The 12,854-nt window shown below is 28.6% G+C and overlaps 1 protein-coding gene across 1 annotated transcript; it reads right to left on the bottom strand.

Annotated features, from left to right (window-relative positions):
* Positions 1-1,216: 1,216 nt before the first annotated feature.
* Positions 1,217-7,671, bottom strand: LOC11443320 (GDSL esterase/lipase At5g45960). The gene is made up of 5 exons (XM_003593645.4): positions 7,289-7,671; positions 7,051-7,190; positions 6,700-6,933; positions 1,732-2,008; positions 1,217-1,615 (listed from the first exon to the last, which is right to left on the bottom strand). Exons 1-5 carry the CDS (start codon positions 7,554-7,556, stop codon positions 1,422-1,424), a joined length of 1,113 nt encoding a protein of 370 aa, XP_003593693.1. The 5' UTR covers positions 7,557-7,671; the 3' UTR covers positions 1,217-1,421.
* Positions 7,672-12,854: the final 5,183 nt, after the last annotated feature.

Here is a 12,854-nt window from a genome sequence, read left to right as displayed (position 1 = left end):
TATCCAAATGGTTCACGAGCATTATTTAGTAGAAGTGTAGAACCATTTCTCCAACCACTTGAATTTATGGCTCTGTAATAATAATTAATCACAGTGCCAACCAATAGTGCCAACTAATTTGTTTGACTACAAGCACCAAAAAACCATTAGTCAAAAGTTACGTACTGCCATGCAAAATCATCAACATGGTTTTATGCGAGTCAAGATCTTCTCCATTTTGTATCTTCTTCATTTCTCCATTTGGAGAGATATAGACTCAAATTTTCTTAGAAAAAGTAAAAAATAATTAATGATAGTGAAACCCAATTAGTGGTAGGATCCACTATCTATTTTATGTGTCTATCTCTCTTCAAATTGTACACTTCCATTTATTTTATCAAATGGAGAGGATACTAACCCGTTTTATGCAATATGACTCTATTTGCATGGTTTATTATCTCCATTTGATCCATTTACAACATTACAATATTGAACTATAAAACTAAAAAGAATGATAACTTTGTATAAAAAAAACTGTCGTAATTATTAGATTGATAAAAATAACAATTTGTATTTTTTATGATATGATTTTGACCCCACTTATTAAAAAATTTAGATCCATCGAAAGAGGTATTTATCCGCCGCTAAATATAGATTTTTAAAATTTCTTATGTATATCAGTTCAATTGATCTATTCGTTAATCTATATATATGAGTAGGCTAATTCTTACTTTTCACATCCTACGTGTTTCTCACATGCTCTATTTTTTTTCAAAAATACTCTTTAGATTTTAAAATATGAAACCTACTTCGGATTATACAATTCAAAAACAATCAGTTTGCACAGCAATTTTTGCGAATACATAAAACATTATCCACGGGATGCCACTGATCCAGTGCACGGCGTTGCGTGTTGGAGAACCACACTCTGCTGCATATTGTTTTCGGCTTCATCTATTATGTTTTCTGCTATTGTTTATCTTAAGCAACATGACACATTTTCAACAAACGTTAAACTATAAATAAACTCACTTTAACTGTCAAACGAATTCATAATTTATTTTACAAACTATTTTTTTTTTCAAAAGATAACCAAAATCTGTAAAAATAAAATTACACCGCCAATACAATAGTTTTTTCTTTTGCGGTTTTGTATTCACAATTAAATTAATTTTACACAATCACATTTATTTCGTATTTATTAGTACACACATTAACACTCGCCTTACAACTTTCTAAGGAAAAAATGTGTTACATTTGAGAGGTCATAACCGATGTGAAGAAAAAGAGATCAAATATGTATTCCCTCCGTCCAAAAATTAATCAGCAAAAGTCAATACATTTTGTTCAAAATTTGTACCAAATACATCAATTTATATTAACTTATTTTTGCTTATATTTTGGGATGGAAAGAGTATATATGAAGGAACTCATTCATTATTCTAGTTGTTGACAATGAAATCAATGGTGGGTTGGAAAGCCAAGAAGAGGTTGTGGTATGCCTTCTCTGTAGGATGAATTGAATCCCAAAACATATACTTAGATGGGTCAGGGCACACATTTGAAACCTTATTGCACAAAACTGATGCTTCAATGTATCCACTTCCACAACAGCCACTATTAATATCTTCAAATCCTACCACATATAAATAAATTAAAGAAGAATGTTAGCAGATAAATTAACCTCCTATATGTACTATTACCTAAAAAGGATGTTAAAATGTATTTTTTTTTTAAATAACAATTACAAACCATATTTTTTATGTGCTTGAACCATATTGGCTAGGGGTCCATATATGTCAATGTAATAGAGCTTAACATTTGGATTAGATGATTTGAGTTGCAATTGCATTTTTTGTAATTCATTTTGAAGGAGTAGATTGTAATCTCTAGCTGCAGAAGAATATTTATCGATACAATCACGTTGCATAAAAGCATTAGGGGAATGCAAAGTGATCATGAATGGTAGGCATCCCATTGGAGGTACTCCAGCTATTACAATCTTTTGAGCACCTTCTGCCAACAAACCCTAAGCAAAAAACAATATAGTCATTAATTTATAAGATAAGGTTAGAGATTATAATATTTACGATTGCACCAGAAAATACTCGATTTACAAATTGTAAAACAGATTGAGTCTTCCATTTTAGACGGGATAAGTAAAGTTTTAAACTCAATCACTTAAAATGACCCGTTTTATTTAATCCGTTGAAAAAGTGGGACAATAAGGGGGCAGGGCGGTTGGCCCGCTAGGTCGGTTTAATAAAACATTTTTTCTATCTTTTTTTTTTTGGTTTGGAGAAATTTTGACTATTTTGAAATTATATTGAATTTTAATTCAACTTATACTATTTTGAGGTTCTTCTTGGATTTTAATTCAACCTTTCAACCTATAATAAAAATTCATACATTTTCTCTACCAAAAAAAAAGAAAGAAAGAAAAATCATACATTTTTTACCACAAAACGTATGACATAATGCGTGTGCACTGTAATTTATTAATCTGAGATATAACAGTATTTTTTTTTTGGTCAAGAGATATAACAGTTTTTTAAACAGGATATAACACTTTGTTATAAAACTAAAAAGAACATCACGTACGTTAAAAGTAATTCAGTGAAAACAAACTCAAGAATATTGTAGTAGGTGCAGTCACGCAGTCAGCGAAGGGAACAATCTACGGTATGAAAAATTGTTTTACTTATGCCATGAAAGTTAAAATTTGTTGCTTCTAGTATAAATGTATGATCAGTTTTAGTCACCTGAATTGATTTGCCGTAAAAAAATTAAAACCAAACATAGTTTTAAAAGAGTTAAATCAATTTCGGTTTTTGGACACTAGCACCATCATAAAAAAAATTGTAGATATCATTTTATTTATTTTAAATTCATGATAGCTGATTGTTGGTGTTATTATTTCAATGAAGAAAAAAATACTTTTTAAACCGTTGAAAAGATTAATACGTCTGCTTATCGATCTTGCCATAAATGAGAGAGATTGTCTATGTGAGTTTAACTCATTGGCAATAACAATATATAATATATGTAAAATCTGGATTCGAACCTTGGGGACTAAAAAAAAAAAAAAACGAGAGAGATTGAGAGTATCAACTAAACCACTTAAATTAGCAGGCCCCTTTAGACAAATTAATCTTAAGCCAGACAAAATGGAGCAGATTGGCCAATTTTGTCTCGCCTACTACAAAGTACAAACACCCTTAATGGTAGGGAAGGGGAAGGGTGAGGTGAGATTTAATGAAATGTTCTAATTGGTTGAAAAGATAACAAGTACGAAATTTTAATAGAGATTAATCTACAATTAAAAGTGTTTTTATATTTTTTGTGACTTTTATTTTAACCATTGTCTATGAATTTACAACACTTCTTTTCCCTCTAAATCCATCTTTTTTATTTTTTTGTCGATACGTACACGAAATACGTATGAGACTTAAGTCTTACAAAACTTAATTCAGTTTAACATATTCTCACCTTACTCGCTTCGATTCTGCCACAAATCAATTTTTTTTTCCAAGAACATAATTCATTTTTGTAAGTATATTAGGTAATTAGTATATGAAATTCCTTTTAAACAAGTAAATATTTAAAACGATCTCTTCAAAGTAGTCTGTATTATATGTATACTTATAAAAACAAAAAGTGTACATATGTATATTTTTTTTGTTGCTGGGATTTGAAGCCCAAAGCTTGCATATGACGTTGCATATATTATGCATTGTCTATATATCAACGGAGGTGAGTTAATCACAATGACGTATATATGAATAAGTGTTCGTGTATGTAACTGATTTTTTCGCTTGTTATAATCGCATGGTACAATTTATAATCACGTGTTCCTTTTAAACAATTTTTTTCGCTTAGCATAATGATGATACACTGCACCCACAAATCTTAATGAATTTGGCCTAATAAGTTGGAACATAGTCTTAAACATGAGGATTTGATAAAACTCTTCCCAACTTTGGGGATTAGGCACATAACCTTTTCATGGGTCAATTAGTAGTTAGCACTCTTCATGATAAAAATGAGTATTGGACGACATTTATGATTTATAAAGGAACATTTAATATTAATATATTAGTTAATTTTTTAAAAGAAATATACTAGTTAATTAAATGCTTCATGATAATTTAAATTATCATGAAGTATTTTTTTCCCTGACCAAAAAAAAAATACTTCATAATAATTTAAATATTATTTTTCAATAAAAAATTTGGGAAGATGATATTTTTTATTAATTAAAGTATATTTTATTGTATGATATTTATTTGAATTTAATTTGCTTATTTCAGTTATATATCATTTATGTTATCTAAAACTTACATAAATTTCTGATTAGATATTCATTTGCCTGTTTTTATATTTAAATTTGAATTTGTAAAATAATTCTAAAATGGTAGTTAGCTCTTGAGGATTTTTAATTATGTTGTGAATTTAGTTATAATTTTTAAACAAAAAATCGATTTTGAAGAGTAAATTTATTCAGAAAAACTTGGACCGAAATTAATTTTCAGTGATAGTTAGTGTCTGTTTGGATGAGCGAATTACGTTTTACTAGAAATCACGACAAAGAACCACTTTAATGCAGAAGCTACAATTCTCAGCTTTTTAAAATCACATAAGATCTACATAAAATAATATGCCTATGTAATTTGAAGTTTCTTCCTTCTTTGACAGAATTGAAGTTTCATTATTATGGTATAGATAGATGGAGAAAATTCTTCTTATAATTGACTCTATCTCACATTTAGCATGTCTGGCAAAGAACTCTTTTTCATTAGAGGCCACAGAGGCCTATTTTTCTTTTTAGGTTTCATTTCTCATAATAGAGTTTATATTAAAATAGAAATACATGACAGACCACGTTATGAACAGTGGTCCAGTTAATTACTCATAAACTCAATAAATACTGCTAAAATTAACATCAACCGTAGCTCTCTAGTTCCAATGCAACATGATAATCTTGGCAAAATGGCTGGGTTGTCTCTATTACTTTCAACAATCTGTGTTGTATTATGTGAACGAAGAATAAAATTCTAACCAAGTTCTTCCCACTGAATTATTTGATGATAAGAATATTTTTGGAAGTGGACATCAATTAATTTAAGCTATTTCATACATCCATTATAAATGATATAATATGTTCAAATATGTATGGATATTTTATAAGAGCGTCTAAATATATAAAACGGCTCGAGTCTCTTTCAATTTAACAAATAGTTTTGACTTTAAATTCAATTCTTGGAAAAGTTAAAAACTCTTAAAAGATTGATGCATATGTGTTTCTATTAGCTTAATTTAAAAGATATCATAGTTATAGAGGTGCCATTTAACTCAAGATTGTTACTTCATCTAATCTAACTTCTAAATACTACTCATTTACCAGTTCTTGATATGACTAAATAAAAAAAAAAATTGTTAATTTAGAGTATTTTTGTTTATTTTTAAGTTGTAAATTTCAGTGGGGTTGGGTCTTTATTAGTTTTCATATCTACTCTCAACTACACTGTACCTATTATTGTTGCCCCATTTTTTTTTCATAATTAGGTGCCATGAATTGTCTGAGTCTCTTCATCTTTTACTCCTTTCTTTCATAAAGTAGTTGTGTGTTTTTATTGATAAAAGTTTGATTAATGACAAGAGCTGGTCCTTACTATGCTTTGTTTACTTTTTTTTAATAATAAAATCAAAATCCCAATTCAACGGGGGACAATTTTTTTTTAAGGCTACCTTAGGTTTAAGAAGAAAGGTGTATATTTACGAGGTAACATAGTATATAAAGAGGAAAGGGTGGATATGGTTCGGTTTTTGATGAAAATTGAACTGTTAGTTGAACCAAACTAAATTGTTTCAAACCGAACTAAATTATTTTGAATTGAGTCGAACTATTTTGAAATGAACCAATTGTTATTATTGGTACCATTGAAACAAACCAAAGTGTTTCGAATCAAATTGAACTGTTCCTAACCAAATTATTTTTGAACAAAATTGAACTGAACCAAACCAAACTGTTCCAGTTCACTTCCAAAACTTTTAGTAATGATTCGGTTTTTTTTTTCCGTTCGTTCAACAGTTTCGTTCAGTTTTTTGGTTTTCTTTTCCACCCTATAAACAGGACAATGTTAATGCGTTAATTGTATAAGTAAAATTATATGTTTTGGTGATATTATTACAAATTACTGAAATTAGCAAGCATCATTGGTCACACTAGTTTTCTAAGTAATGTATATTTCAAAAAATATTAGTAACTTATAACAAGTGGAAGAACCAATTCAAGAAAATTTACCAAATAAATAAAAATTTCAGAAATCCCAAAAAATCTACTTCTCTCAAAAGAGAAAAGCTTAAATTCCTATCACTTCTTTGACATAGACAATTGGGTTAATTACGAATAATGTATTAGTAGCTTTGAAATTTTTTCATGATCAGAGGGGTAGGGGGTATAGCTTAATTTAAAGTAAGCACGTAAAAAATTGAATTGAAAGTTACTACTCTCTCCACCATACCAACAGTGAATATTCTTTTACAAGACGTTTCTCGGCGATAAGAGTTTGACATTGTAATTTTAAGAGAAGGAGTTTAATTCCTTTCAAAGACGGGTATGAAATTAAATAAATTTACTATGTGTTTATGCAAGAATTAGCAACATGGTAAAAAAAAAGCAATTTACTGGAAGAATAAAGCATGAGGGTTGAATCAAACCTGTAAAAATTCTTTGACATGTTGGATCAAGAATTGTTGGTAGCCTAAGAGAGTATAGGTCTTTCTTCTCATTGGAAGAGTGAAGTAATTAAGAGCAAAGTCATTTGTACCAGCACTGCAGAAAAACACAGCCTTCTTTATATGATTTTCAGTTCTTTCCTTACCAATCACATTTTCCAGCTTATTTTTTAATTCTCTTAAATATTCCAACTGCTTTGGTATTGGAATTACACTCTGAAATAAACAAAGACAAAAAAGTACACAAATATATCGTGAAAAAAATAACTTATTTGATTATTTATAAACAATTAATTAATAAATATAGAATAAAGAATACTGATAGATGCATACACTGATAGCTGGTGTAAGAGGGTCAAAACCAGAACCAGCAGAGGCAAAACTAACTCCTGTCATAAGCTCTTCAATATTGGTATTAGCTTTTGGGTCCAAATAAGCTGGCAGAAGCTCTTTTTTCACCCCTACATAAGAAGCTGCAATGCATTCATATTTCATACATTAGTCACATACCATATACTAAATGAAAATTAATGAAGAAAAATATCATAGTAGCTGGTTAATCATTAATTACCAATGTAATCAGTGGCTAATTTTCCATTGGTGAACCTTCCTGTAGGAACTTGGTTTGAAAAATCTTTGCCATATGGTGGAAAATTGCTTCTGAAAAGTGTTTTTATGTAGTTATTGTTTCCAGGGTCTACTGTGGAATCTCCAAACACATAAAAGCCAGGGATTTTATTGTGTAATGATGCTTCAACTCTTGTTATGAAACATAACAAACAAAGAATGAAAATCATTTGCATAAAAGAATGTAACAAGTTTCTATCAGAGTTCTTCATTTGGTTGGTTTGGTTGAAACAAGTTCAATTGAGACCTTTGAACTTGTTATACTGAAATGATGATATTGCTAGCTCTTGTGCAGTGTAGTTATAGGCCAAGTATACAAGATTATATAAAACACGGCTACATTTATAAGATAAACATAAATAATATTTTTCAATTATTAATAAGAAAATTAAATATTACATATATGACCAAACACGGTCATAAATTTAAATAAAGTTCCCTCTTGATTTTTTTTCATTAGTGGTTAAAAAATGTCATATTTTGCTATAACTTTTTAAAGGTGAAATTCTTTTATTCATAACTATCAGGAAAAATTTGAGTTCCACATCGAATAGATATGACTCTTGATAAGGATTTTGTGAGGATGAGTTGGCACAACCATCATTTTTAATATGGTATATGAGCTTGTCAAATTCAAGGGTCAACTACCTATCCATGCATCAAGCTCAAAAAGAGTGTTGGGCGTGAGAGAGTGTGTTGGGAAAAATCGAAGTCCCACGTTTATAAAGAGAAGCATTTTTGTGAAAGAAAAAAAAAAAAGAGGAGACATTATTTGCCTTATGAATCGGTTATATAAAAATGAATTAGGCCCCAAATTTCAACAATAACCTTATTAAAATAGGGCTGTGATAACCCACTTGGGTTGGCCTAATGGTATTAACTTGGGATCTGAGAGTGTGCTCCTCCTCAAGGTCGCATGTTCGATTCTTTCTGGTACCAATTTGAGAGGGTTAGTTTAGCTTCTTCAAAAAAAAAAAATAGGGTTATGATTAGTGAAGGAGCCACTTACACCCTTGTGTTGTGTGGGCATGTGCCTACACTATTAATTTCAATTTAGTATTTATTTATTTTGAACAATCACAAGGTGTGCTACAAAAGAACCACTCCACAAGATATAAAGTCATAGTTGGCCAACAGGCAGCTGTTTTGCTTTCAACCATAAAAAAGAGTTCAGCTTCACCTTGTCAGAAAGAATATCCGGATCGGAAGACACATTTTTAAATATGCGGTTATTTCTTTCTTTCCTGATAACCCATAACAAACAAGCCAAATTATCCTAAATAATAATTTCAATTTAGTATAATGGTGTTAAAACAATTATATGCCCCCATTACTAGGTAAAAGAAAGTACTTATCTTACCAAACTAAAATTAGTCCAACTATTTAATATCTCATTTATGAATGATAATATTTCAATGCAATCTTAATTTGTTTTTATGATTGTATACTACTAGTTGCATTATTCTCAAGTCAATAATTTCTACTTTGTAAATACATTAATATTTGATAAGATTAGTTTTGTAAAAATATATTTGCTTCTCTTTCATTTATTTATTCCTTCCCGCTCTTTTTATAAGAAACAAAATACATAAACCATTAAGACCAATGAAAAATATTGAAAATTGTTATTTTTCATTAAATACTCATACTACGGATATCCATTTTTTTTTATGGACGAAATGATAAGAGTCATTGTACAAACAAGTAAATGAGTCAGGGTTCGAACTCCAGTAACAACGTTCAAAAATCAACTTTGGCATATTTTTTTTTTGTCAATTAACTTATGACTTGTGGACTTGATACTCCAATATTAATTACTCTTAATTCCGATAACTAAATTACTTTTAGAGTAAATTACACTCCACACCCTTCAAAGATGTTTGAATTACACTCCTCTCCCCTCTTATGTTAAAATATACACTCCCCTTCCTTGTAAAGTAAAATTTATACTCCCCTCCCTTATAAGATGCTTGAATTACAACCCTCTCCCTTAATAATTAAATATGATCTACACTTTAATCTATTTAACATAAATAAATATTTTTATGATATATTTTAATTTTGAACCACCTTTTAAGAAAAAATAATTCATTTCTTTATAATTTAAATGTCAATGATAATTAAATTTAAATATTTTGCTATTGATTTTATAATTTACTGTATAAAATTAACTTTCAAATAACCCTATTTTATTGTCTTTAGTAATTTTTTACATATTTTAATTTTATTTTGGGTTGTTTCATATTTTATAATAGGGTTTAAAACTACATGTTAATGAAATTGTGAATAAAAAATAGCGAAAAATATGTATTCAATTTTTTATTATATTAAAATAGACCCGCAATACAATTTTTTTACGAAGTGTGTTAGATTATTATTATTTTTGCTAAATTATTAGAAATAAAAAAAAATTGAGGGAGTAAAGTGTAGATTTTAACATAAGAGGGGGTGAGAATGTAATTCAAGCTTCTCTTAGAGGAGGGGGTGTAAAGTTTTCTAATATGTTTTGAATAAGAGGGAAGGGGATTGTATATTTTAACATAAGAGGGGATGGAAGTGTAATTCAAGCATCTTAGAGGGGAGGGGAGTGTAATTTACTCTTACTTTTAATACTCTCTCTCTCTCTCTCTCTCTTAATAAATAAGAACACAAGTGAAATTAGTTTATAACACATTTGAAAGTTTGTCAATATTTTTAACAAAAAATATAGACACTTTTTGTTTTTTTATATAAAAAAGATCAGAGGTAAGTATAATTGAAGATGTTTATTTTACTTTCATCTTAAAGAAACACAAATAATAAGTTTTTATTTTTTGATAAAATAGTAATTTTAGTGGTACAAACTTACAATAGATGAATATTGATTCCCGCAATCTAAAATTTCTGGCTCCACAATTGATTATGATGTTTATACAACTCATCCATCTTATTTACGTATCGGGTGGATCTCACACTCTCATAAGGGGTATCCACCAATATTTTTAAATAATATGTGAGAAATGAGTGATTATTATCTTAATGATAAGTTTTCTCGTGATCACAAACTATATATTAAAACAAAAATGTTTTCTCATCACATGAAAAGTTTGTGTATTAACTCTTAGGAATATTCACGTAAACTTTAACATAAAATTAATTGATAGATGTGAAAAGAGAGAAAAAAAATTCATAGAACAGAGTCATATAAAAATTTAACACGTGTATATGTTCTTTCTTTAATTTAGAGTATGTTTTATTAGTTGGAAAATTAAATCAAAACAGAGCCATATACAAATTTAAAGTGAATAGGATCTTTTCTTAATTTAGTGTATGTTTAATTAGTTGGAAAATTAAATCAAAGTGTGTCTTCGTGTGTATATGACAGCTTTTTTCTCAACAACCTGTGTTATATAATTAACCACACGAATTATAAGGTGAGACCAATTAGATATGCAAGAAATGTAGTATCCTAGCATAATTAGTTCAATTGGACAAGTAATACTATTTAGATAGCATTAATCATGCTCATCTTTGTAGGTCTTGTGCTGTGCTTAATTAAGATATTGCCAAAAGAATATGATAAACTACTATATACACGCAACTTTTATTTCATAAAAATGCACAAAAAAACAGGCATCAACTTACGTATGACAATACTCATTATCTATATATCCTAAAGTTTAATTATCTTTGTTACAGCCGTAACACAAATTAATTAGGTGATATTGGATATCTATATCCAAAAATATCCAACTGGGGAATAAATTTCAGTAAAAAAAATTGAGACCAAATTCTAATTGAAACTATGATTGATCAAACTTTTTTTAGCTTTTCACCGAACTTGTAATTACTAGAGTGTCTTCTCCTTGAATATCAAAGGATTAACATCATTTTATAGGTCGCAGATATAATTAACGAGTATATATGGGTTTCTTTTATTAATATAAAAGGGCATGGTTGCAATTTTTTTTATATTGTTAGATGAACATTTGAATGAAGTGCCAAACTCTATCTGATCTTTCACTAGTCTACGGCAGTAAGGTTTAATTTATTTGCATTATATTATTATTATACAAGTTGAGTCCAAGTTTTAGTATAACATTAATTAAAACAGCATACAAATGTATAGTAATCCTAATTTCTGAATGCGTGAATATGTTATACAGTTAAGATGTCTTTATCTAGATCTATAAGTTTTGTTTGGTGCACAACTGCGAATAGCAGCGAAGCTCGCAAAATTTTATGCGGAGGTTAACAAAGAAGAATTATTTTTGAAAACAAACATTAAATTTAATGATAAAATATGTTTTTAGTCCCATAAATTATAAATTTTTAGGTTTAGTTCTTAAAAAAATTATTCAATTTTTATCTCAATTTTTTAAAATTTTACAATAAAAAATGTTTTTAGTCTTGAATTTAATCTCTAACAAAATATTAAGGACTAAAATTAATAAATCTTAGTACCGAAAAAAAAATTAACAAATCTTAGTAACTTAACATAAAAATCATTATTTAGAAACGTTGGGCAAAATGCATTTCAAGAACTCAATTTCATCCATAATTGTCTGTTTAATAATAGATTAATAATGTCTTTTCAAATGTAAATAAATAGGTTATTTACAAGAAACTCATTGTCCATTAAAATTATCTATGACTATTGTCTAGATAATTTTTATTGTTAAAAAAGGTTTCTCTATAATTGTTATTGAGACCGGAAGTATCAAACAAATACAAATAAATCTATCAATCATGCAGTGATTGTTTTACTTTATTATTTATGATAACTTTTGCAATTGAACTTATTTAGGGTAGTTCAATGTTTATTATTTAAGGTAACCGGATATAAATACATACCGACCAATTCAAGAATAATATATTTTTTTGGGTAGCCTTGGCTACCCCTCCCATATGAAAGGCTACGCCCTGACTACGAAGACCGATTCTTCGAGGTAACTGCTATATATTTAAGGGGTTGAACTCTCAAATAATTTTTTCCATCCATACAAACTACAGATCAAACTCTAGACAAAATGGTTAATATTTTAAAGGATTAAAATATCTACCTTTTTTTTTAGGTAAAAGTATCTACAACTTAATCTATATGTTATTATTGTGAAAACTCAATTACGACTTGTCATAAAGATTAATTTAAAAGAGTAGTGATATATAGACCACCTTATGTGGCATGTACCACTTGTACTTCCACACACTATTGTGACATGTGTCCATGTGACCCCATACATAATTTTTTTTTACATTTATTGTCTCTCACACATTCTCACATGAGGTGGTACAATGTGTGTATGGAAAAAATAGTGTTCATGAAACATTATCCAATCTAAAATGAGTTTAAAAAAGTAATAGTCTTTTTCTTTTTTAAAAAAAAAAAAGTAATGTTTTTTTCTTCCGGAGGAATTAACAGCTTTCATTTTACATACCAAATTTATAAAAATGAATTAGATACAAAATAAAGGAAAATCATAGATATATACAGTGACAAACTGTATTAAGAAAATTTCAAAACAATATAT

Source organism: Medicago truncatula, chromosome 2 (genome assembly GCF_003473485.1).
Source record: "Medicago truncatula cultivar Jemalong A17 chromosome 2, MtrunA17r5.0-ANR, whole genome shotgun sequence".
Taxonomy (NCBI): domain Eukaryota; kingdom Viridiplantae; phylum Streptophyta; class Magnoliopsida; order Fabales; family Fabaceae; genus Medicago; species Medicago truncatula.
The sequence above is the reverse complement of the archived record's forward strand: the minus strand, read 5'-3'. Positions and strand labels throughout refer to the sequence as shown.